The sequence below is a fragment of the Oryzias latipes genome, chromosome 8 (genome assembly GCF_002234675.1).
Source record: "Oryzias latipes chromosome 8, ASM223467v1".
In the NCBI taxonomy this organism is placed as follows: Eukaryota; Metazoa; Chordata; class Actinopteri; order Beloniformes; family Adrianichthyidae; genus Oryzias; species Oryzias latipes.
Window position 1 is genome coordinate 3983651 of NC_019866.2, and position 26656 is coordinate 4010306.

The following is a 26656-nucleotide window of genomic DNA, read 5'->3' on the forward strand; positions in this document are numbered from 1 at the left end:
AGCAGGTCCAAGTGGTTGCTATGGAAACACCAAACCTCAACGGGACTCCCAAACAAACCCGACACGTTGCACTGCTCAGCAGAAGGAAACACCCTCTAAGATCATCTTCTCAACCAGACGAATCGTGACTGCAAGTTTCCACAAGTCGTGTAAACAAAAGGAAACCCCCAAAGAATGTGGACTTACCACGGAGGATATAAACAAGTTCTGGGACTCTGTTCCCGTCTCTTTGTGATGAAGGTTTCCAATGTGGTCATGGTGAACGACTGACTGTAAATGAAACCACTTACAGTCAGTCGTTCACCTGAAAGGGAACAAATTATTTTCATGGTGAAGATTTTAGAACAGGAAGCATAATTTAAGTTTTCACACAATTCACATCAATTCAACACAGTTTGTCCATCTTCATCTCATTCTTTATGCACAATTCTTTAAAATTATCAACGTCTTCCTGCTCATCTGCTTCCTGGAAACATTTATTTGTTGCAGGGATTTTTTGGATCAGTTTCCTGCTGTCTCTTTGCTGCAGGTATAACCTTTCTTGTTCCTCTTCCCCCCCCCCTCCCCCGTGTTTGTCTTTTTACTGTCAGAGCTCAACAGCTGATAGGAATCTGGTTCTGCTGGAAGTTTATCACTAATCCTTAGTTACATGCGGGTTTTCCTCTCTTTGTATGGGGATCCCTCCATCTGCCGAGCCACTTTATTATACAATGAAGGCAATTTAGCTTCATTGAAGTAGAATGAATGGATCAAACTGATCAAGAAAGAACTGAAATATAACAATCTTTATTACTAAAGTTCAATCTTATTGCTTTTTTCTTTTCCCTTGGGAGTTGGCACTTTCTGCACAGAATTCAACATAAATACAACTAATTACCATAATAAATGCAAGTAAAATGTTTACAATTGTCATCAATTATATACATAGCTTAAGCGTGCTGATGTGAAATTAAAGTACTGACACTTTAGTTTATGTACAATTGTTAATACAAAGATAAGGTATAAACGTTTGCCAATACTATATTGTTATTAGCAGCATTTACGATTTGGTTTCAATGACATCATCCATAATCTGAGTGTTTGATTGCACATTGACACAAACGTCTGGCATCCGCTAGGAATGTTTGACGCTCTTGGAAGGAAAAGTGCTGAGCCATTTCTGCGTCCGAGCCAGACACTGATCCCAGTCGTAGAGGGGCTTGTACTGGAAAAACCTCTCCGCCTTGTCCGTTTGAACCGTGAAGGTGGTGCTGGCCACGGCCAGGGTGTAGCTGTTCAGTAAAGGGGTGAAGTTGTACAACGGACTCAGAACCCAGCGGAGGAAATCGTTGAACATGGCCAGGAACCACAGCACGACCGCCGGCAAGCGGCTCTTCTTGAAGCTGAAGGCGGAGAGCAGCATCATGTTGAAATCCTCGTAGCTCTTGTACGGAGAGTCGTCGTAGCAGAAGAACGCCTCCCCGCCCACCTTATGGGGGCGCTCCATCAGCGCTCGAGCTGCGAGGACGTGCATCCACGCCACATTTCCTGCAAGCAGACAAACCAGAGAGCGTATTTACAAACCTCCTTCCTGGACTTCTGCAGCAAACCTTAACATTTTTTTTAAAACATCCCACGTTAGAGTTTCTGAGTGATTACAGTCAAAGCGACATTTCCCGCACATCCTGGTACGTCATTGTCCAGAGGATGTTTTGAAAAGAAGCATGATGCAAAAGGAAATGCAGAAATTAAGAGTGTAGCAACCCAAATGTCCATCTATGTGAAAGTTTCTAAGGAAACGACGATTCCCACTGAAGAGCATGAACTGCGAAACAGTTACAAAGGTCTCCAACCATCCGAAGTACCAGTTTTCTGGCTTCTTCCTGAGTTCCTTCTTAGCTGAAGCATTAGTCAGCCGGCGGTAACACGGCTGGTATTTCCCCCGCCCCAATCTGTTGAGGTTAAAGGCTTTCTTGGTTTTGAAATGACCCACGTGCCAACTGCCTGTTGTGTGACTGTCACCGTCACCGCAGTTTCAGGTTTGTAGTCAGCGGAACGTGGCTTCTCTGAAAAGTGTGGGTTTGGACTGGAAACGCCGTGCAGTGCATCATGTATGGGCATCGCTACTTCCTGTCAAATGCAGTAGTGTTCTGAGCATGTCAGGCAGAGTTCAGCCTTCACGGTGGAACACGGATTCCTGCACACACGTTTCCTCACACGGTCCAAGTTTTTGGATCAGGAAGCTAAAATGTGAGATCCATCGTCCAGGCTGTTGGAAGCGGGGATGTTACCTGCATAGACCCGCCCGTGCTCGATGTGATTGGGAATGCCTCCGATCACCAGGCCTCCTCTTTGAACAGCATGGGCGTGGAAGTCCCGAATCAGCTCGTCACCCTCGCCGTAGATCCCCGTCGGCCTCAGAGAGCACGTGTACAGACTCTTCTCACCCTTCACCTAAACAAATAAAAGATAAAAAAAAACACCAAAGAATGTCAAGAATTTCACTGAAATGTACAGAGGAAAATGTGCCAAAGGTGGAATCTGTTGTTTTTGTAAAATAGGACAGGCGCCGCCGCCCAGAGGAGCCAGTCAGGAAGGAATGCATTGCTGCCGTCTAACCGCACACCAGAACATCCTCCTTATTGCTCCAACAAAGAATGGTTTTTTGGGGGGGGGAAATCCAAACCACATTCTCCTTCATTTGGATCCAAAGATTTAAAAACCAACTTTTAGACCGTTGCTCCTTCTTGTGCTCACTTCTGCTGAAGTTTTAAAAACTCACTCTGATGAAAAATCACATTTTTGGGGGCATTTCTTTTAACAATGAAGGACATATGTACAGAAAATTAAGATTAAATGAGCTTTTTTGGGTTTGTCTTTATGTAAATGAAGCAGGAACGGATGAAAGCATGCCGTCGGAAAAACAAACAGTAGAAAATACGCTGGGCGGCCTAAAAGCTCCCTGCTCTGCTTGCAGAAGAGCATGTAAACAGAGAGCTCTCAGCAAAGGGGAGGGGAAGGGAAGGGGGGCGTGGTTCTGCTCTGCAGAAACTATGTCCTAGAAAACGACATAATTGCTAAAAATGGCTCATTCATAATTAAAAGACAACTGGATAAGAAATAGACCAAAAGATGATTTAACACATAAACATATCAAATAAGTGAAGGTTTCTTCCATACCTTTATGCCATTTGCTTCCAGAACTATTTTCTCTGCCTTTGCTTTGCTCTTTGGGTATGCCATGGTGTGCTTCACGGGGTAGGGTGTGTCTTCATTGCCTCTGCAGAAAAAGAAAACAAAAAAACACATGAAATATTTAAAAAAAAAAGAAAGAAAGAAGAAATTGCCTTTTCCATAGTAAGTTGAACGTGTTATGAACTGCAGTTTAGAGATAAGGCTTTCAAAACAGCTATGTCATTTTAAGAAAAGATTAAAAAATAGATTTTTCAACATGAAAACAATTATTCTTGCATGCAAAATCTAAACGCAAACTACACACAAAGATACACAAAGGCTGCATTCACACTGCAGGTCTTGATGCCCAAATCCGATTTTCTGACTATATCCGATTTTGTTTGACGACCCAAAAGACGGCAAACGTTTACCCCCCCCCCTTTTTGTTGTGTTTCTTTTGTGTGACTGCGGTTGTCATGGAGGCAACGCAGCGGCTGAAGGAGGCGTTGCCTTGGGCGCTCCTGGATGAGGCAGGAAAGGGGATGCGCAGGCGAGGAAAAAGGGGGGCTGCTCGGCCGGCGTATGCGCTCTCTCTGAGTTCTGAATGAGGAAGTGTTTGCAGACGTTGTGCTGCACCAACAGTTTGATCCAAGCAAAGAAATAAACGGCTTCTAGCCTGTTCCAGAGCAACGATGTCCCGTTTCATTAGTTACCGTTTGCGTCCCGACCGGGACTGGATCGGAAATAACAGCGGTTTCCGACTACGGTCTGAAGCCTGAGGCTGAAAGGCAACACGCTGATGGGGCTGCAGCTGTCCTCGAACAGCAAAATCAGCGCACAAAAGCACCTTAATAAGTCATGTGATCTCAGTTGGTGGTGTCCTGAGTTGACGTCACTGACGTACCACTCGCATTTACCGGGGAATATCCGATTTGTCTGCTTACATGGCAAACGCATATCCACCTATCCGATTCGGATCCGATTCATTTCCACATATGAGTGAGGCCTGATTCCGATCAGAGAAAATCGGAATCCATGCGGTTTTTCCCTGCTTACGCGTTCACCGGTCACATCCGATCTGTGCCACATAAGAGGGAAAAAAACATAAATAAAATATTGGAATTGGATCACTTGAACCATGCACTGTAAATGCGGCACACATGGGGCCAAAGTCTGGATAAGCCTCTGCAGTTCCTGGGGAAAGATTCTTCCTGTCCTGCTGCATAACTCTGCTTCATGTCAAACAGCGCGGGTCAGCCGTATGAAATGACTCAACATCAATAAAATCAACAAAACAGATCATTTTTGTAATGCCTCTGGAGTTAGGTAAACACATTTATTACGACCACATTTTATCTGCACAAACATGAAAGGAAAACCTGCAGCAAAAAAGCTTGAAATCCTTTTTCCATTTTTTACACCACAAGGCTGCCAAGTATTCAGGCTTTTCCATTGAAATGTTCCGATTCATCTCAAAGGAGTAAAAACACCCCTATTCCAAACACAAAGATCCAAAACCAGAGACAGAAAGGATAAATCCAGATGTCCCATCAAAGTCTGAACAGAGGCCAGGAACTGGTCATGAGAAAGGAATTCTCCTCGCACTTTATCTAACATTAATGTAAAAAAAAAAAAAAAACGTATGTGGGCACCGTTTGAACTTCAGCACATGAACCTCTGAACGAGTCAATGACCTGAAGCCGCCGCATCATCAGTGTGACCTGAACCTGTGAAGCTTCTACGGCGTTCACAGCTCAGCTGAGTGTGAATGTGCACAAAAAAAGGAGAAATCCTAAAGTCACTTCCTACAACACAAAGTGAAGTTCTTGTGTTTACTGACAACAGTTAAACACTAAAATCGCTCTGTGTCATGCAGAACAATCCGGCTTTGAAATAGTAACAAACACGCAGCAACACGCAAGACGAGACTAGGAGGACTTGTTTAATATAGAAGCTATGGAAAATTCATGACAGCAGCCGTGTCAAATCACATTAATCAAAGAAGGAACGTTACAGCAGCGGGCGGACAGGAAAGGTTTTAAATTTATGATGCATCCGAGACAAGAACAGACGAGGAATGCCGTCCGGAAACAAAAGGAACAAAGGAAATTCCAATGAAGGACCAAATCAATAATACATGCAGCTGTGGGACAAACGAAGAAAGAAAGAAAACCTCTCAAATGTACCTTTTGAAATGGTCTCCATTTGCATTTGGCCCGATCACCTCCATGCTGCTGGTGTAGAGCAGGTACTGAGTGCCACACGCCACACACGCCTTGACCACGTTCTCCGTTCCTGACAACACAAGAAGATGGCTTCAAGCAAAGCTGCTGGGAAGACTTCAGCCACGCAACAGGAGTTTATCCCAAAGCACACGATAGTGTAAAATTGTCACCCATGATTATAACCCCATGCATTGTAATTATAGACACTTGACGCTTTAATTAGGTGCGGAAGCAATAAACCACTATATAATTAACTTCAAAGCAAAAATGGATCCATCTTTCAATTTAGGGTACCAGTGTAAAGTCTGGCCTCCATTACCAACAGGAAATAGTCAACAACTGGAAAGAATTTTGTTCAGTTAAGGAGGAAGATCTGAGAACTTTATCAGAAACGAACGGCTTTCTCAGGTGTTTCTGATGAAATTCAAGGCTGAAGATGCAAAACTTGTTGCCGCAGGGTGTTAAAGATAAAGAAACCCTCTCTAAAGGAAGGAGGAGGAAGAATCTAACTGGAACAGACATTTTTTGGCCAAGTATACTTTTTTTTTTTATTTAAAATAAATCCCTAGATAACCTCAGTTCTGCAGAAAACAGCTTAAAGACCCACTCCCATGAAAATGGTGTTTTTAAACATGCTTTTGTGGCATTTTGATGGATGATGGAGGACAAATATAAAGAAAATAAGGCTCAAAATCGCATTTCAGAGTATTTCTTCATTCAAATTGTTAAAAAAAAAACAGGAGCAGACGACAGAATATTATTATATAAAGAGTTAATTTGTGATGCTCCGCTCCATTCTGACGCAGACAAATAGATCCATGTGCGTCTTTGTTGCACCAGTAAAAGTAGACTGGTGGTGTGAGGGGCTGTAAGCTGGTGGGAAAGCGTGTCAACAGAGAGCTCTGAGCAACAGGGAAGGGGAAAGGGAACAGGGTTGCTCTGTGCCAACAGTCCCGCCCACAATTTGCAGGTGAATTTCTGATGAATTTCTGCTGCTGAGCAGAAACAATGACCCAGAAAATGACATGTTTTTTTATTTTATTACCTGGAATGCTTCGGGGATAAATCAAAAGATGATCTGGTGGAACTTTTCGTTAAAAGTAAAAAAAAGAAAGAACAGCTTGAACTTTTTTGTCAATCTGAATAATTTACCTGTTTATCAAAGGCCGGATCCGAGTTATTCTGCTATTCAGTCTGAGTAGCAGAAGGTCCGCATTACTCTGTTTTTATTTGGAAATGGGTGAAAAGGCAGCTTACATAAGGTCAGAGGTTTTTTTTATGAAAACTTTAGAGAACACCACGTGTCCATCATTGTTGCCCCAAGAACAAATGCATAAATTAATTGAATTAAATTATTACCTAATATACCCCCAAGCTGGTTTCCAAAGAAAAAAAACGTGGCCAACTTGAATGAATCCAGTTAGTGAACTGACAGAACCAAAGAGGGGTTTTTGAGAGCAAACAACTGGGCTCCAGTGTTTTTCTTGGACATGCACCGTCTGCTTGGTCAAAGTACTGACTAGGTGTTTGTTTGGGTTTGATTATTGACGTGCGGCTGCAGACAACACAGCTGCCTGCATGGTGGGATTTGTGGACAGAGTCATGAATGTGCAGCAGCGACGGCAGCAGATTCCTCTGGTGGCGTCAGCTTTTAAACCCTCAGCTGTTCCACTAAGCTATAGGACAGTGTTACGTTAAGAGCATCTGTTTCTATTAAAATGACTGAACACAGGAGTGAGAAACTAAAAAAAAAACTAAAAAAAATAGTGATGCCTTCAGGTATTGTCACAGTCAGTCGTTTTATTGTTTATTAAAATCAATTGGCAGCAGTGAACTGTAGAGAAAAAAAGCATGAAGCTAATTCCAGTGGTGCTTTTTTATAACAATTCAGAGATTAAATCAGGTTTAATGTGAAAATAGATCTAAATATTAGTAGCACAAAGCCTTAAGTGATGGGTTTTCAAGAGGAAAATGGAAAAGAAAAAGCCTATATGGTGTGAGGCTGAATAAAGTTTTAAAAAATAAACCCAGAAACTATTCCTAAAGTTTTATTTTCACTTTTACAATAAAAAGACGTTTCCGATAAGTTCCTTTTTTGTTTTCCCATAAAAGTTTACGCCCACGCGGATTTCCTATCCACCCCGTTTCCTCTCTGAAGGGCTCACCTGTCACGTTGACAGAGTAGATGACGCTTTCCGGGACTTTATACCACACATCCACCAAGCTGGCGGTGTGGATGACCACGTCCACGCCCCTGGTGGCGTCCAGCACGCAGCTGTAGTCTGTGATATCGCCCAGGATGACAGACACCTTCGTCTTCTCTGGGGAGGGAGAAACAGGAAGGCGTTCATTCAAAACCGTGTGTTACCGCATGTGATGCAAAAGTGGAAACGATGGTTTTACACGGAGAGGAAAAAAGGCTCATCCAACTTCCTGTGGACGGATGGTCATTGATGGTGGATCCATTTATGGGTAAAAGAGAGAAACTTGACAAATGAGGGCGATTACAGCTCTGATTTTTGGCAATACACCAAAAAACTTGTGAGGCAATAACACTAATCAGCCCCACACTGTGACCCTTTTTTCTCAGGAAAAATGGCAACAAGTATTTAAACTACTGTCTGTTTTAATATCCACTGAAATAATTCTGTTAGAAAAATGCAAAAACCGAGTAAACTACATCCAAAAACCTTATAATATTAAGGATAATACTTAGGATTATATGTTCAAAATGGTTTGTGTCTTTTTTTTACTGCTGCAGAAATGTTTTTTCTATTGCATAAAGAGAAGCGGTTTCTATTAACATATATTTTATTTGTAACCCCTAGCCATCAGACTAAGTGGGAACACCTGGCCCCGCCTTTATTTTGAAAGGGTAATTGTGTATATAGCTCCAGGTCAGTGGGTGCACTTCCTGCATGCTTCTTCCTACTTCCTGCTCTGAGCTCTCAGCTGTTGCTGCTGCTGTGGCCACACCAGGACCCCTAAAACACCTTCTTGAGACATATTTGGAAACCTCAAAATTTCCATTTCATTAAACCCAAAGAGACCTGCTCATCGGTCAGGTTTTTGTTATGTATGCTTTGATCTACAACTTGATGGCGAGCTACCCAAATCTGAGATCCTGATACTTCCACCCTCAATAACAACTCCTCAGCTGCAGCAAACCTCAACTACATCCCAACCAATAGACTTTTGGAAACCACTCAATAGGACTCAGACCCATATCCCGGTTCCTTTTGTTGTTGTTTTTTTTGTATTGTTTAAATGTCTATTTTTTGTTAATACAATAGATTGCATTTTACTTTCATCGCTGTCTTGTTTTCATTTACACACCTTGGGCTCCCTGAGACGAACTCTGATTAATGCGCCTAGTCACATAATCTGAGAAGCGTTACACGTGGCGAGCTAGCTAGGAGTCCTGGTGTGTAAATGTTTTTCCTTTTAGTTTGTGTTAATTGAAAAAAAAAAACAAAAAAAAAAACAATGGAGTTTGTGACACGATCTGGACTTAATGTTAATAAGTCTGTTTTGATTACAGGGGTAACAAACACTAAGGCCGATAATGACGTTATTGACTGTTTGCGTAGTTACGGGAACCTAAGCTGTGTGTTGTACGTAAACGACCCCACGAGTGCACTACACAAAAACCTGATCGTTGAGTTTGCAGACGAAAATTCATACGCTGCTTTAGAGCCACTGTTGCCGCGCACTCATACATCGGCGAATGATGAGCTTGAGTTCCGCTTGACACCTCTAGCCTCCGAGTGTGTTGCCGCAGCAGACAGTAACAGCAGCCCCCCTGACTATCTGGCCGAATTGAAGAGGATTGCAGATCGGAGTGGCTGTGATTTCGACAATGTCCTGAAGTCGGTGATGACTCAGATCGGCCACCACTTGGATTCAGCAGCAGCAAAGAATATAATTCTTAAGCATGAAGATGACTATGAGGATGATGACGATGAGGACAGTGACGACAATGAAGAGGAAGCAAGAGGAGTTGACACTGGCTCAGAACAACCACAACCTGCACCACCTTTCCAGCAGGAGGCGCTACCCCGTCAGCCTAGAGCAAGGCAAAGAACGTCGCTGTCTCCTGACCAACTAAATCCACCCGAGGTCCAGAAGGTGGTTGTGGAACATGTGGTTCGGAACACTGACCTACTTTCATCTTTTCCACGTCTGCGACCCTTTTCGGGGAAAACACCCAAGCAAAGCAACGAAGCAGATTATGATTCCTGGCGTGGACAGATAGTTCTCCTACTGACTGATCCCAGCCTGTCTGCCCTGCAAGTCACCCGGAGGATCATGGAGAGCCTTCTTTCACCTGCAGCTGACCTGGTGAAGGGGCTAAAGCCAGACACGTTGCCAGCAGTGTTCCTCAATACCCTTGATGCAGCTTTTGGAACTGTTCAAGATGGAGAAGAACTGTTTGCCCAGTTCCTGAATACCCTCCAAATCCCTGGGGAACGACCATCTGCATACCTCCAGAGGCTGCAGCTAGCACTCAGTTCTGTTGTCAAGCAAGGGGGCGTTTCACCATCTGAAGTTGACAGACATCTTTTGAAACAGTTCTGCCGTGGGTGTTGGGACAATTCCTTGATTATGAAGCTGCAACTGGAACAACAAAAAACAAATCCACCCTCGTTTTCTGACCTGTTGCTTCAGCTCAGGACAGAAGAGGACAGACAGCTTGCCAAGGAGTCATTGATGAAGCAACACATTGGTGCAGCTAAACAGAAAGCAACCATTCAATCCCACAGTGCCTGTTCATGTGGCCACAGTCCACCATCAAACAGAGAGCTGAAGGAGATGAAAGAACAACTCCAAAGACTCCAAAAGCAGATGTCACAGCTTCTGACCCGAAACCTGGCAGCAGAGTCCAAATCCACCACACATCTCAAACCAAGTCCTCCTCGAAGGTCATCCACCAAGCCCAAGCCTTGGTATTGCTTCAACTGTGGAGAAGACGGTCATGTTTCTTCCACCTGCACAAACAGGGCCGATCCAATTCTGGTGCAACAGAAGAAAACACTGCTACGTCAAAAACAAGCAGCATGGGAAACAAAGCATCAGTTAAACTGAAGCCAGCTTCTGTGGTGGGACACTCAGCAGCTGTTTTCCCAAAGAGTCCCAAAGAACCCCTGCAACTGCCAAGAGGCCTAATCGGAACAAAGACATCTGGAAAAGTTAAAATAAACAATCAATCATACAACTGTCTTCTTGATTCTGGTTCTCAAGTAACAACGATACCACATTCCTTCCATAAAGCCAACCTCTCAGATCATACCATCAAACCAATCACAGATTTACTGGAAATCGAAGGTGCAAACGGGCAAGCCGTACCTTACCTAGGGTTCATTGAATTGAACTTGACCTTTCCAGCTGACCTCCTTGGTCAACCCATAAATGTTGATACTCTGGCACTCGTTGTACCAGATCAAAACCAGTCAAACCCTCAGATCCTCATAGGCACCAATACCTTAGATGTTGCCTATCACAAACATTACAAGACCAAGAAAAGATTTCAGCCTGCTGTTTCTGGTTATTCAGCTTTGTACAAGATCCTCCAACATCGCTCAAATTGCAACTCAAAGAGCCAAGTCACCCCTGTCACCCTGCGATCCAACCAGCCGTAAACTTTACTGGCTGGACAAACCACTGTCATAGAGGGGAGCCTGGTCGCAAGGCTACAGGGTGAAAAGACTGTAATCATCGAGCATCCACAGTCCGGCTCTCTGCCTGGTGGTCTACTCGTGAAAAGCTGTCTTGTCAACCTGCCACAAAAACGGCCATGTCACCTGCCAGTTGTGGTGTGCAATGAGTCTGACCACCAAATCCAGATTCCTGCAGGAGCCCTAGTTGCGGAAGTCAGTTCGTTTCAGACTATAATTGCAAAAAAACAAAGCATCAAAGAACTGGATACAGCACAACATCCCCACCTGCAATATGATTTTGGAAAGTCACCCATATCTGCTGAATGGAGACAAAGGATAACCCAGAAGCTAAACAACATCCCTGAGGTTTTCGCCACACATGACCTGGGACTTTGGCAGAACCGGCAAAGTTAAGCATGAAATTAAGCTTGCAGACCCTACTCCATTCAAGCAAAGGTCCAGACCCATTCATCCTCAAGATATCGATGCCGTTAGAAAACACCTTCAAGATCTCCTTGACTCCGGAATCATCCGTGAGTCTGAATCACCATTTGCATCCCCCATTGTTGTTGTTCGCAAAAAGGATGGGGGAGTGCGACTTTGCATCGATTACAGAAAGTTGAACCTCCAGACAATAAAAGATGCTTATGCCCTGCCCAAACTTGAAGATGCCTTCTCTGCCTTATCTGGATCAAAGTGGTTCTCTGTCCTGGACCTGAAATCTGGCTACTACCAGATAGAAATGGAGGAAAAGGACAAAGCAAAAACAGCGTTTGTGTGCCCTCTTGGTTTTTGGGAGTTTAACAGAATGCCACAAGGTGTGACAAATGCACCAAGCACTTTCCAGAGGCTCATGGAGAAGTGTATGGGAGATTTAAATTTGAAAGAAGTATTGGTCTTCATTGATGACATCATTGTGTTCGCACCCACCTTGGAGGAACATGAAGCACGACTCATGAGAGTTTTGAATAAACTGAAGGAGTTTGGCCTCAAACTCTCATTGGAGAAATGTGTGTTCTTCCAGACCGAAGTAAAATATCTCGGACATGTGGTGTCACAGGAGGGAGTTAAAACCGATCCTGACAAGATCTCCACACTCCTCACTTGGCCTGTCCCCAAGACCCTCAAAGAACTCAGATCCTTCCTTGGCTTTGTTGGATATTACAGACGGTTTGTTCAGGGATTCTCCACAATCACGAAGCCATTGCACGATCTTACCGCCGGGTATCCACCAACTCAAAAGAACATGAAACCACTGGTCAAACCAGGGGCCTATCTGGATCCTAAAGAGCCGTTTAGAGAACGGTGGACACCAATTTGCCAACAAGCCTTCAACAAGATAATAGAAAAACTCACTACCGCCCCTGTCCTGGCATTTGCAGATCCCCAAAAGCCATACACACTCCATACTGATGCCAGCTCAACTGGTTTGGATGCAGTGTTATACCAGAAACACGACGGAAATGACAGAGTTGTTGCCTACGCCAGCCGAGGACTCTCCAGAAGCGAAGCAAGGTATCCTGCCCACAAGCTGGAATTCCTGGCTCTCAAATGGGCAGTGACTGAGAAGTTTTACGACTATCTGTATGGTGCACAGTTCACTGTGGTCACAGACAGCAATCCCCTGACGTACATCCTGTCATCAGCCAAACTTGATGCTACCAGTTACCGATGGCTTTCTGCCTTGTCCACCTTTGACTTCAAGATTGTCTATCGGGCTGGCAAGCAAAATTTAGATGCTGATGGCCTGTCACGTCGACCGCACGAGCTGTCCAATGATGCTGTCTCTATCAAAGAACAAGAGCGAATCCAAAGATTTGCACAGCAACACCTAAAAACAGTCACCACACTTGACCAGTCAACTACAAGAGCAATCTGTGATCGTCACCTGGTGTACAGCTCGTTCCCTGATCCTGCTCATGCCCTTGTTCTCTCAATATCTTCAAGTGTTGACAGCCTGCCTGACGGTTTCAAAGATGACACCCAGTTCACCTCTTCTGCTGTCCCTCGACTCTTACTAGCTGATCTCGCAGCCAAGCAGCGAGCCGACCCAGTCATTGGACATGTGATTACTCAGCTTGAGCGGGGAGAAACACCACCCCCAGCTGTGAGGGAACAACTACCTGACCTGCCCTTCCTCCTCCGAGAAGTCAATAAATTGGAGCTCCATAACAACCTTCTGGTGAGGCGACGGCAGGTTGGAGAGGACGTCACCTATCAGTTGGTACTGCCAGAAGAGTACAAACCTGTGGTCATGTATCAGCTACACAACCAAATGGGCCACTTAGGCATTGAGAGAACTTTAGATCTCATCCGTTCCCGGTTCTACTGGCCGAAGATGACCATCGACATAGTGAACAAAATAAAGGGCTGTGAGAGGTGCATTAAACGTAAAACTCCACCAGAACGAGCTGCACCACTAGTCAACATCAAGACATCCCATCCTTTGGAACTTGTTTGCATGGACTTTCTATCTGTTGAACCAGATGGAAAAACAAAAGACATTCTAGTGATGACTGATCACTTCACCAAATATGCTGTAGCTGTGCCAACACCAAACCAGAAAGCCAGAACTGTCGCCAAATGCCTATGGGAAAACTTCTTCGTCCACTATGGGATCCCTGCAAAATTGCATAGTGACCAAGGCACAGACTTTGAATCCAAAACCATCCGTAAGCTCTGTGGTCTGGCTGGGATACAGAAAATAAGGACAACACCCTATCATCCAAGAGGAAATCCTGTGGAACGGTTCAACCGTACCCTATTGGACATGCTGGGTACGCTCTCCGAACAGGAAAAGAAACACTGGAAAGATCATGTAAAACCCCTCGTTCACGCCTACAACTGCACAAAGAATGATGTAACCGGATTCTCGCCCTATGAGTTAATGTTTGGCCGCCAACCCCGCCTACCGATAGATCTTGCTTTTGGGCTTCCCTTGAAAGAGGACCGATCACCCTCTTACAGGGAGTATGTTCAGAAGTTGACCTCCCACTTAGAGGAGAATAGACGGGCAGCCATTATTAATGCAGCAAAAGCCATGAAGAAAAACAAAGAGAGGTTTGATCGTCATGTTATAGCTGCAGATCTGGATGTTGGGGAGAGGGTCCTGGTCAGGAATGTGCGACAACGGGGAAAGCACAAGCTGGCGGACAAATGGGAAAAATCAGTGTATATTGTTGTGAGTAAGGCCGGCCATTTACCAGTATACACCGTTCGACCAGAGCACTGTGATAAGCCGTTGAGGACATTACATAGAGACCTTCTCTTACCTTGTGCTTTCTCATCAATACCTCCAGGGGAACCAGTTTCCAGAAAGAAACCAATGAAGGAAGACAGTTCTCCTGTGTCGCCTACACCACCTACTACAACAGATTCTTCAGTGGATGAAGACGAACAGGTGTATATTCTGTCACCTACTGAACCAGTCAGTTTCACCTCTACCTTTTTCTTGCCGGCAGTACAGCAACCAGATTCTACCACCCAATGTGAAACCCCTCTCCTAGCTCGACCGTCTGTCACTAGCACTGCTGATGTTGATGACGGTGAAAGGGGAGAGGCTCAGGAGGATACTATCCTCCACCAGGAACTGGTGGGTGCTGTTGAATCTAGTCCTGCATCTGTGACATTGGATGCCAGCAGAGGTCCTGAAGCTGTGTCAGCCGCAACACAAAAAACTCCTGGACCATTGCAAGCTGAAGCGGGACCAGCCTCTTCAGTCGAATCTGTCCCAGTGCCTGCGGATCCTACACAATTAAGGGAGGAGCCAACCTCGCCTGTGACATCTGAGTCGCACAGTCCGGAGGAGCCGCAGTTGCGAAGGGGACAGCGTGTCAGAACACAACCAGTCCGCCTTCAGTATCCGAAACCTGGTAGACCCCTTTTGCAAAGTATCCAGACCGTGCTCCATGGATTAAGCTCTGCCTTCTTCTTCGCCCTCAAGGATGATGAAGAACCTGAAGCGTCATCCTGTTGCACTGATCTACCAGAGCAGTTTCCACATGAACGAGGACGTTCATGGGATAAGGGGGGGGAAGTGTAACCCCTAGCCATCAGACTAAGTCGGAACACCTGGCCCCGCCTTTATTTTGAAAGGGTAATTGTGTATATAAGCTCCAGGTCAGTGGGTGCACTTACTGCATGCTTCTTCCTACTTCCTGCTCTGAGCTCTCAGCTGTTGCTGCGGCCACACCAGGACCCCTAAAACACCTTCTTGAGACATATTTGGAAACCTCAAAATTTCCATTTCATTAAACCCAAAGAGACCTGCTCATCGGTCAGGTTCTTGTTATGTATGCTTTGATCTACAACTTGATGGCGAGCTGAGATCTGAGATCCTGATACTTCCACCCTCAATAACTCCTCAGCTGCAGCAAACCTCAATTACATCCCAACCAATAGACTTTTGGAAACCACTCAATAGGACTCAGACCCATATCCCGGTTCCTTTTGTTGTTGTTTTTTTTGTATTGTTTAAATGTCTATTTTTTGTTAATACAATAGATTGCATTTTACTTTCATCGCTGTCTTGTTTTCATTTACACACCTTGGGCTCCCTGAGACGAACTCTGATTAATGCGCCTAGTCACATAATCTGAGAAGCATTACATATTACATCTATTTTTATTTACATTTTACTAAATTTATTTTATGAACATGAAATAAAAATAAAGTTTTCTGCTATGTTTTTATTTAAACATCATCGCAGTTAACGTTAAGTTGTTGCTTTTTTTTCTTCTTCTTTTTTTAAAAGTCTATTTAAAAACAATAAGCTGTTAAGCAGATATCTCATCTTACCGGTACCGGCTCCGTTCAAAGTGGCGTCGCTCCGCTTGTCAAACACACGGATCTCCGTGATCCGGTCCTCCTTCTCCAGCAAAAGCCTCAGCAGGTGTTTGCCCAGGAACCCGCAGCCCCCGGTGATCAGGTAGACGAGGTCTCGCCGGTCCTCAGACATGCTGCCGCGCTCACACGAGACGAATAAACTGAACAACCAGCAGGTACGGCAGCGCGGAGGGCTCAAACACAGAAACGCTTAACACGCCTTTTTATACCGTTTGAACCGTCATATTGGACAGACGCGATGACACAAGCCCCGCCCCCCCAAAACATCTAGCAAGAAAAATATATATTTGCTACTTTATATAAATAAATAAATAAACAAAATGTGCTACTTTATGAACTATGGAAGTAGATTGTACTTAGATGGTTGAATTCATAACTAAAACTCAGTAAGTTTGTTCACTCTAAGCATTCACCAGTTTGTGTTTTTTTTAATTTTTTACTTGAGCTGAATGCAATATTAACACAAATTATTAATTTATTATTTCCTGTTTTTCCATTGGCTTTATGAACGGTCCTCCAATGAATTACAGACGTATTCTCCTGAAGATTCTCCAGAAGATGCTCATTAAACTAGAACTTTACACATGGATGATGCATAAAAAAGGTGAGTGATGAATCTTTGTTGACAAGCAGGTAGAGTTGCTTCAATAATTAAGCGGGTTTGGTTGAAATCCTGAAGGAGAAAACAAGAATAAAAAATGTTTTCCCTGTAAATAAATTAAATACACCCTTGAAGCCAAAGCTTTCCTTGTCTGTTGGTCAAAAGTATTTATCCATTTAAAACACGGGGATCCCGTTCACTGCGGTGCAACGCAAACCTGCTGAAGTTGATGGATTTAGCAGGCGACTCTTTATTTCCACAGACTGCCTTCAATTGGAGGAATCTTTATGGAGCAGCTGCACTCCCAGAATAATGCATTTTCTAAAAGCCTAAAAATGTGAGGGGAGGAACAAAAACAATACTAAAACTTTGAAAACGTCTGACTTTATCAAGCAAATATGATTATTTAAAACATCTGCAGCACAAAAAAGTTTAACACTGACCACTTTTTTTTTTTAGACTAAGTGTTAATCTTCACAAGGAAATAAAAAGACCTAACATTTGCAAGTGGAAATAAACTGTAAAGAAATGAGGAAAAAAAACCAAAGAAACTGCAAATATACACATCTCACACTGTTTGTGTGTGTGTGTGTGTTTTTTTTGTCTAGCAAGATTTATGTGCTTTTAATCGAGTGGCTGGAAAACCAAAGAGAATGAAGAGAAAGGGGATGAAAAACAGTTTGCCATCCGGATGAAGGCAGAGAAAAGGACAAAGGGAATGCTAACACTGGGGCTCGCCATGAAAGCAGCAGGTGGAACCTCACGCTTCTGCAGCCGCCATCGATGTTTGCTGAACGCATTCAACAGAACTACATGTTAAAGGTGTATTAAAAAACACTCCCAACACCGAAGAACGGATGAAACGACAAAGAACAAATAAATTAAAAGGTTAAAAGCAAATGCATGTGGAGGACGCGCCAGTTAAAAAGAAAAACAACCTCTTCGTAACGATTCAGCCGCTGTGTAGGAACTAAACACGCCATTAGCTAAACAGGAAGTTGCAGCGAGTCTGGACAGAAACAACCAGCAGGGAAAGTAAAGGACAGTTTGGAATCACAGAACCACAGCGGGTAGAAATGCTGAAGCTCAACTCACTGTCAGATACTTTGTTAATTCAACCAAGCTTATAATTCTAATTATAACAGCAAGAGTAATATTCTACTGACGCACGGAAAGGAAATTAAAAGACGACCTTCACACTTGGAAATCCTGCAACGGTGAAAAACCAAATAGAGTGAAGTAAATTTTAAAAGTGCGCCCTCAACAGGAGCTTTTAAAAACCCTGAAGTTAGTCTGGTGTTTCTGTGCGTTTATGGAAGGGGGGGGTCTGAACGGGAACGGGACGTTTGCGTTCTCTGCAGGATCGTGGGGCACAGAAAAATCAAAAGATCTGTGGGGTGAGCCGAAACGGTCGCCGTGGCAACAGGGAAACAACCTCTCTCTGTGGGTGTAGGAAACCAAATCCGCCTGGAAAATGTGTTCAAGTCCGACAATACTGCGACAGACGGGGTCAAGACGCCACCGTCGGCGGGTGCGCGCCCCCATCACAGACTGCGGGACAGCCCCGTCCATGAAGCTGTGCATACAAAGTGCAAATGCCTGCGTCACGGTTTCCTACTCAACTGAAGTCATCCGGAGAGCTAACCGGTCTCCAACGTTGGCTTCGTTTCTACTTTGCTAGCACTCATCAGGAAGGAGAACCAAAAGGGTGAAAGGGTCCGGCAGGACGTTGGCAAGAAACGGAAAGGGGGAAGTGCTTTCGTTAGTTGAGAGTCCCACGGCAGTTTTCTGTTCCACACAAGCAGGGGATCTTGTTCTCCTCTAGTGGGAACTTGTAGTCATAGGTGATCTCTTCATTGACGGCGATAGGCTGCTTGGAGTAGATGACAATCTTTTTCTGGGACTCTATGGTGATAACCTTGGCGTAACAGTTGGGCTAAAAGTAAAAAGCCAAACAATAAATGAATAGACGTTCATCTATGTTGAAACGGACCAGAAAACAACGGTTTTGTTCGTAGACTCACAGTGCAGCAGTGGTTGATGAATCGGGCCAAGTTCCCACACTTGGTGGCGTCTATGATCGTGTCGTGGTCCACTCTGAACAGGTAGCTGCTCCCGATGCCCTGCTGAGCGTAAATCTTTTCTCGATGGTCCGCCACCATCTGGAAAAGTCAGACGGAAAACATCATCGTCCTGAGCGCATCAGCAGCCTTCAGATCCTGCAGGTTTTATGACCGGGAAGCAGACAATAGAGCCGCACCTGTCTGATGTTCTGACCCACGTACTCGATGACCATTTCGTCAGCGGCGATGGGCTCCATGGCAAACAGGCCCCACTCGTGAATCCTGCTGCGACCGAAACGAAGCTTCTTCTTGCGGAACTGCAATGAAAGAAAACCCCTCATTGGAAGATGTTTGAAATGTGTCCTTATAGGGCAAGGAAGGGGGGGGGGGGGGGTAACTGTGGAAATTAAACATACACATAAAGACAATCTTGCAACAAAAAAAAAGAAACAAATACAACATTTAGGTTTAACATTTCTTTTGTGGATATAATTTGTGTTGGTTTCTAAAACAGCATTTCCTGTTACATTCCTGTCAAAAATACGTCAATACCAAGTGACGAAACATCGAATCCACAAAGTGTGCTCGCGTTCTGAGAATCATTTTTTATCCATCCGTTGTTTAACCACTGTTGGGCGAAGGCAGGGCACACCCGGGACAGCCTGTCCCAGGGCCACAATCACACACATTCACACCTAGGGACAAATATAGTCATTATTTTACCAATGACGCATGTTTTTGGACGGCGGGAGGAAGCTGGTGTACCTGGAGATGACACACTCACAGGGAGAACATCCAAACTCCACACAAAAAGGTCCCAGTCGGGACTCGGACCGGGGCTTTTTTTTGCTGTGAGGCGAGAGCGCTAACTGCTGCGCCACCGTGCAGCCCTGAGGCTCATTCATCCAACTAAAATAGATCCCCGAACAGGGACATGAAATTACGATACCATCGTCCATCGTAATGGTTGACTGACATCACGATGGAGAGACACCATGGTGATGCTACGCCCCCGCCACGCTGTGAGTCAACACCATAAGCCGCGATTATATGAGCAAAATATCTTGATCAGATCAATGGTCGGATTAGAATTCAACCGTGCGCATGGGCCCAGAAAAACTTTTTCAGATTATAAAAAACGTTCACATGGGTCACACTTTCGGTCAGAATAAATCATTCGCACATGCGCAGTAGTGTGTGAAATACAGGAAGAGGAAATTAGTTCCGCCGAGCGGCTACATGCATAGATACGTCAGCTCGATAATATACAAGAGGATCTCCTAAACGTGCTGTTATTGTTGTTACGGTTATTATGAAGAGCCTGTTCGGAGCAGAGACATGGTCGGTCGCTCCACCGGTCCACCTGACTAATACGTGCAGGAGCGGACTACTTCTTTTCTATTTTATTTGTTGTTGTTTTGTTAAAGTCACTTCCTTCAGTTTATACTGGATCATTGTGGATGAGTTATTAGTTGGGAAATAAAATATGGATGGATAATCAAAAGAGGAGAACTGAGCAGAATGTAGCTTCTTTCATAAATTATTTGCTTTAGTGCTTGAACCAAACAGTCTCTTTGTTCCTTTTAAGAATTTCAACCCAAACTATATTAATTGAGTGCTTGCTGTTCAATATAAAATTACTTTATGACTTACTTTGTGTCGCTGTACTGATTCCCGCCCAGGAAGCCATATTTATCAGTGCGTTTGACAGTGAGGCCATTGATCTCGGAGTCGGAGCCCACGGAGCTCCCGTCCTCTCCCAGTCCAGATAGGGACTCCAATGTTCCCGACATCAGGCTGGCGGATTCCAGGTAACTCAGGGTGTCGGGGGCCGGCGTATGGGAGGACGGGCTCTTGGATCATTGGGACCGTGGGGCTAGAGTGTCCAGCTCGGGTTGGAGTGTGGAAAAGCTCTGGCTTGTTGGGTTCACCAGATAAGCGAGGCTTTGGGGACAAAGGAGGAGGCTTACTTAGAGGCTTTTGTTCTTGTTCAACTGTCTGAGGAGTCTCCACCTCAGCCGCTGTTGCAGCTGAAGAAGCAGTTGTGGGAGTGAAATCGGGCACCTTCTCAGATTGGCCGTCCTCATGGCTTACCTGCACATTAGGGTACAGAGTAACATCTAGATCAGGTGGACAGGACGCTTGCAGCTCTGTGCTTGGATCTGAAGGCCCACTTGCACATTGTGGAGCTTCCACTGCATTCGGGAGTTCTGCAGCAGCCGGGACACTGTTGGATTTCTCATTTGACTCTTGATTTCCTGACGGTGGAGGGGGAGTTTCTCCTGCAAGTGTGGGGGGACTTGCGGACAAATGTGGAGTCAACGGTGAAGCGTTTGAGGATGCTGCAGAAGCGTTTCCACTCAGAGCTTTGTCATTGTAAAGGGAAGACTTGGGAAGAGGCATTTCCTGAATAGATTCTGGTGGAGTGTTGCTAGCAGGAGGGAGCGCAGATGAAGACGGAGTTATGGGTGGGGCTGCACAGGGATCACCCAACGCAGGCGGAGATGGGGATAACGTGGAGAGCTCAGCCATGGTTCCCCACTGATCTCTCCTTGAGAAATACAGAGAACATATTTAATTAGCTATAACAATTCAAAGAGATCATATCAATTTAACTATGACTGTAAAACAAAAATTATCTAAAAAAAATGCTTAAACTTTTCAAATTAAGAGCCAGTCATTTGCATTGTAAATCAAATTTTTTGACAAATGTCACAATGGGTAATAAAGCATTTACCAAACAGCTGCATACAAATGTATTTTTTATAAAAACAACAATAAATTAATAAAAGCTCAAAAAAATCCTTCAGCAAACATTTGTAATGTACATTTTTATAGAACTACCTGACAAAAGTGATGCGTTGGGGTTTACAGAATACTTAAGGGTCATAACTGAATCAATGAAGCTGCGTGTTTCATTAAAAAAATACATTTTCGTGTATAAATATATTTTATTTAAGGTCTGCTTTTATTTTGACACAAGGGCAGAACCGCTTTGCTAATGCAGGTTCACGCGCGTGAAGGCTAATCGATCCGCGCGCGGGTGTAGGCTAGCAGCGAATAACTCTTTGTTGTCATTCAGCGAAGCAGCCCCGGCGACACAACTTCCCGAATCAGCAGCAAAGGGTTTAGTCACTGTTCACAGCGTCGAGGCCCCGGCCGAGCGGCGTCCACGGCCTCACCCTGCCCACTGCATCACCCAACAAGTTCATCATCTCCGATGGTGAACTCACCCTCGACCTGCGTGTCACTGCGATCCGTCCTCCTGGGTAGCCAGGGGTTTCCTGTACATAATACACCCACCCCCGCCACAGCTCCGGCTCCACAGCGTCTTCCGTTTACCGAGGGTCCCAAGCCGCCCGACCGGATAGAAACACAGAAAAATGTTCGCTGTTGAGGAGCAAATATTCCGCATTAGCAAGCTAAGTTGCAAACTAGCTAATTTTTAGCCCCTTAACTATTAGCATTAGCGTCGTTGCTGTGTTAGCCGAGCTTATCTGAAGGTTTCGATCTCCACATTAGACATGCGCACTATCAGCCTCATCAAACGGCACTAAAAAACTTTATTTTAAAAATGTTAAATATTTCTAAAAGAATGCTACGCGTTCAAATTATTCAAGCTTAGCGGCTGCAGTGCACACTGCCCGAACACCCAGCATTTCCTACTGACAGCTACGTGCGCGCGGCCGCTGGTGTCGTGAACGTGCACGTACAGGAGCCTCCCTTCTACGGGGCATCACCACTGTCTGGTCATCTTTAGATGATGTGAACGTTTACCACGTTTTTCAAACTAATATTCGGTCTGGCTCTGTTTTTATATCTCACTTGGTGTTTTTAAAATTTATTTTTGATGCACCAAAAAGTTGGAAGTTATTTATTGCTAATAAAAACTAGTGTAATGCATTATTAAAACGTTTATGAGGAATATTTTACTCTTTGCATGCTCAGATATCTTTGTATTACAACCTACTTTACATCCCAATTTTATATTTATATTTAGAGATGAGACCATGAAGCATTTTAAGACAAAGATTGTATTTTTTTTATTTATACATGTTTGCCAACAAGCCAAAACCAATTAATCGGCAAATTCACAGACTAAAATCTCTAAAGATAACATAATGTTCAGAAAAAATATACCAAATAAAAAAATAAGACTGTAAATATAATACAAAAGATACAATAAAATAAAACTGTTTTTTTTCTGCTTACGCTTCGTGACTTTTAGCCTTTTTTATACATAAATGTAAATTACTGAGCTAAATTTTCTGTCAGGCTTCATACATCCATACTTTTTATTAAATGTTTGTGTTTCCTTTATGTTTTGCTCTGTGCTTTTCACAGATCTGTCCGTTCGTCCTGTTATTGTAGGCTATAGGTGCAGTGATTTAAACCTGCTTTTATGACAGTATTTTTCTGAGGCACACAGAGCTCAGCTTCTCTGTTGGGTCTCAATTTTCCCTTTTTCCAAAGTTAAAAAAACAACATTATTTTCCTTTCTATAAATTGCCTAAAACACAGGGTGGCTCCCTCAATTATTCTTTAAGTAAATACCAAAAACAAACACTATTATTATTAGTAGTTAATACGACCCCACACCGCCCCCTCATCCTTAAAAATACTTTGTGGCACAGTTGTTTCTTCCTTCTAATCTTTCTGCTGGCATTGTGCATAAAGTAACTTTGAATCAAACATTACAGGAATAATGAAGAACGCAGTGCAATTTTGAGGGAAGTAAATATGGGGATATTCTTTGAACAACAGATATAAATAATCTGTAATGTGATACAGTTTAAAAGTAACTTGCAATAAAACTGATCTGACGCAGAATCTAGTAAATCAGGAAGTGCTTCAGAATTCAATTCAGTATGACAGCATTTACCACTTTTTGCACCTTGTAATACCTTCAGAAAAGCTTCATCATAGGCCAGCTGACCAACGTTTGCAACCTGGTGGTTGTTGTAAATCAGTTCTGCTTGTCAGGAGTCAGATTTGGATTTTAGTCATTTTAAAATCGAATCAGTTTAAAAGATAACATGCTTCCATCACATTTTCTCAATGTGGCAAACATAAATATCTCAGAAAAACTTAAAAAATGATTTTCAATACACCAAGAGATGTTATTATTTTACAACTTAGACTGAATTCAATTATCTTATGGAAAATGTTCAATGATGTTGTGTTTGTTTGGCTAGATTTATTGTTGCAGTTATACAAAACCACAATAACTATGATCTAAATGTAAAAAAATGTTTGAAATATTTCTAATTACAACTTTGTAACTCAAACTCAAACTTTATTTATTTATATAGCGCCTTTCATTTTGGTTAAAAACACAAAGCGCTTAACATAAAAACAGATAAAACAGTCATAAAAAATGAAAGTTGTTCAAAACAGAAAACAAAGGACAATCCCACAAAGAAGGTACCCCTCCCTCACCACCCCCCGCCCCTATCCCCACCCACCCAGTTACCCCAGTAGAACAGTGAACAGAAACAAATAACTGCAGTTGAAGAAGGTCTGGCTTGGTACTGCTGTGAGGAAACGATATCATGGGGATCCATTCATTCCAAGGCCCAGCCGGACCACAGGGGCCATTACCGCAGCGCCCGCCCAACACAGGGCAGCCCAGGGCCCCATCCATGGCTATTAGACCACAGAGTGGGACCCCAGCCCGCCCAACCAGAACGGGCACCACAGCAACGGCACGCCCTACAGGTCAAGCTGGTGGTGCCCAAGAACGATGGATCCCCCAGAGGAAACACTGGAGTAAAAAAAACATCAGAATAAAAAATAAAAATGATCATAAAATAACAACAATAAAAATAGAAAAAGATAAAAAATAAAATAAGATATAAGAATGTTAGTAATTAAAAAATAAAAGCGTCAGTGATTAAAACATAACCTAAGTATCATTGGTAAAATAACAATAAAAAGAATTGCATATTATAAACAAAGATAATAATAGTTGAAGGAAAGAGAATCGTCCGTTTTCGGGTTCTTTCCATCCATGCGTGTTCGATAGTCGAGAGTGGTAAAAACAAACAAGGATTCAACCGGTTTAAAAATACACGGAGTTTATTTCCCTGACAATAGTTCTAAAGCACAGATTAAAACATTAATGCAGATATATCTGGATTCTCAAGTAAAGATCTACTGACGCACAAGTTACATGCGAATTACTCGTAGATTTTCCTAAGAACAATGGAAAACTTTGAAAACAGTCTTTTTAAGATGTGTTTGAATCTCCGCCTTCCGGAAAGATCATGGTCGCTGGTCCTCCGCCCCTGGTCGCTCTGATTCATCAGCTGATAGCCCGCCTGCTTCCTCTGGCCAATAGCTGACGATTGCCAGCTTCGGATCCGCTCCGCCTCTCGGGGGCCCATTTCACCGGCGCACACAGTCCGATGATCAAGAGAGTCCCCATCTGGTCAGAGTAAATCATTCCTGGACAACTCAAGGTTCCTTTTACCGGTATCCAGAGCAAAGGTCAGCTTCAACCTCCACATGAGAACACGAATCTTCACACTTTCCCAGGGGAAGAATCTTCAACCCAGATGGTACAGATATCGCCCATGGCATATTTATGGCACCTAAGAAAAACACCTAAGTTTGCACAAAGAACATCCTATGTCTTCACAGGATGCTGCAACCATAAAGCAAAAAGGAATGTCACACGACCATAAATCTGGATAGTTCAAAATAAGTTCACTTCACACTAAGGATAAAGCTGTAACATAATAAAGAATAAGATATTAAAACATACATTTTCTACATAGTCCTTACAAGAAAATAAATAAATAGATAAATAAATAAATAAACAAATAAATATGTAAATAAATACCTCAATTAATAAATAGATGAATAATAAAAGACATAAGGAATGATCAAAGTCATATAAAAGCCAGACTAAAAAGGTGGGTCTTGAGCCTCTTCTTAAAAACCTCTACAGTCTCTGCGGCCCTGAGGTTCTCCGGCAGGCCGTTCCACAGGCGAGGACCGTGATGGCAGAATGAAGCCTCACCATGTGTCTTGGTCCTTACCCTAGGGACAACTAAGAGGCCAGTGCCAGAGGACCTCAGGGTCCGCGAGGGTTCGTATTTTAAAATAATATCATTTAAATAAGAGGGCCCAAGACCATAAAAACATTTATAAACCATTAAAAGAACTTTAAAATCAATCCTGAAACGCACAGGGAGCCAATGCAGCGATTTTAAAACCGGTGTAATGTGTTCCCGCCCTCTGGTTCTCGTCAGAACTCGTGCCGCTGAGTTCTGTAGAAGTTTTAGATTTGAGATCGACTTTTTGGGTAAACCAGAGAGCAGGGCATTACAGTAATCTAAACGACTAAAAATAAAAGCATGCATTAGCATCTCTGTGCTGGCAAGAGAGAGGAACGGGCGGACTCTGGCAATGTTTTTGAGATGATAAAATCCTATTTTCACAATGTTTCTGATGTGAGGGATAAAATTCAGCTCAGAGTCAAAAAGAACGCCCAGGTTTCTCACACACTGAGAAGACTTAAATTCCTAAGTTTGGGTAAAATCATCTCTCTCTTGCTCTGTTGCTCTTCATTGTGTAATGATCTAGTTTTGATTTCGGTGCTTTTTCTGAGGAGATCTTTAACCACTGAAACCTTGGAATGTTATAAGTCAAGTTGGCCACAAGAGGGCGGCAGAGCACCGATCAGGGCTGGTTGTTTCCACTTCTTGTAGAGCAGAAGCTGTTTTTAGATGTTTATTCTGTATTGACAGAAGGTGCACGTTTAGTTTCATGTTTTTCTTAATTGACAAAAATGTCTAAGGGGATAACTCTAAAGCTGGATTTGCCATGAAGCTGATTCCTGAATCAGGAAGTTTTTTAATGACTCACCTGGAGTTTGCTTAAAAAAAGTGAGTCTGCATGAGTAACATCCCTTATGCTTACAAGAAATAAAGTAAGCATAATTCAATGCTAAAAGTTAAATATATGGTGGAAACTTTTTTTTATTGTTCTGAAACTGTTACCTGCATTATAAAATCTATATTTTTTCACCAATGTAAAAATAAATGCTGTCTCCATTCACATTATTGCCTTATAAAAACAGAAATAATCAAACAAACAATATACATT

The 26656-nt window shown here is 43.4% G+C and overlaps 3 protein-coding genes across 3 annotated transcripts; all 3 read right to left on the minus strand.

Annotated features, from left to right (window-relative positions):
* Window positions 1-758: 758 nt before the first annotated feature.
* LOC105356506 (3 beta-hydroxysteroid dehydrogenase type 7-like) lies at window positions 759-16070 on the minus strand. The gene is made up of 6 exons (XM_023957365.1): window positions 15833-16070; window positions 7544-7699; window positions 5340-5448; window positions 3160-3259; window positions 2271-2433; window positions 759-1527 (listed from the first exon to the last, which is right to left on the minus strand). The coding sequence occupies exons 1-6, from the start codon at window positions 15990-15992 to the stop codon at window positions 1115-1117; spliced, it is 1101 nt and encodes a 366-aa protein (XP_023813133.1). The 5' UTR covers window positions 15993-16070; the 3' UTR covers window positions 759-1114.
* A 613-nt stretch (window positions 16071-16683) lies between these two features.
* On the minus strand, window positions 16684-20311 carry LOC111947735 (histone-lysine N-methyltransferase SETD1A-like). Its single transcript, XM_023957367.1, has 4 exons — window positions 20198-20311; window positions 18742-18861; window positions 18506-18643; window positions 16684-18417 (listed from the first exon to the last, which is right to left on the minus strand). The coding sequence occupies exons 2-4, from the start codon at window positions 18799-18801 to the stop codon at window positions 18244-18246; spliced, it is 372 nt and encodes a 123-aa protein (XP_023813135.1). The 5' UTR covers window positions 18802-18861; window positions 20198-20311; the 3' UTR covers window positions 16684-18243.
* LOC111947797 (mucin-7-like) lies at window positions 20240-22255 on the minus strand. Its single transcript, XM_023957930.1, has 2 exons — window positions 21778-22255; window positions 20240-21095 (listed from the first exon to the last, which is right to left on the minus strand). Exon 2 carries the CDS (start codon window positions 21074-21076, stop codon window positions 20240-20242), a length of 837 nt encoding a protein of 278 aa, XP_023813698.1. The 5' UTR covers window positions 21077-21095; window positions 21778-22255.
* Window positions 22256-26656: the final 4401 nt, after the last annotated feature.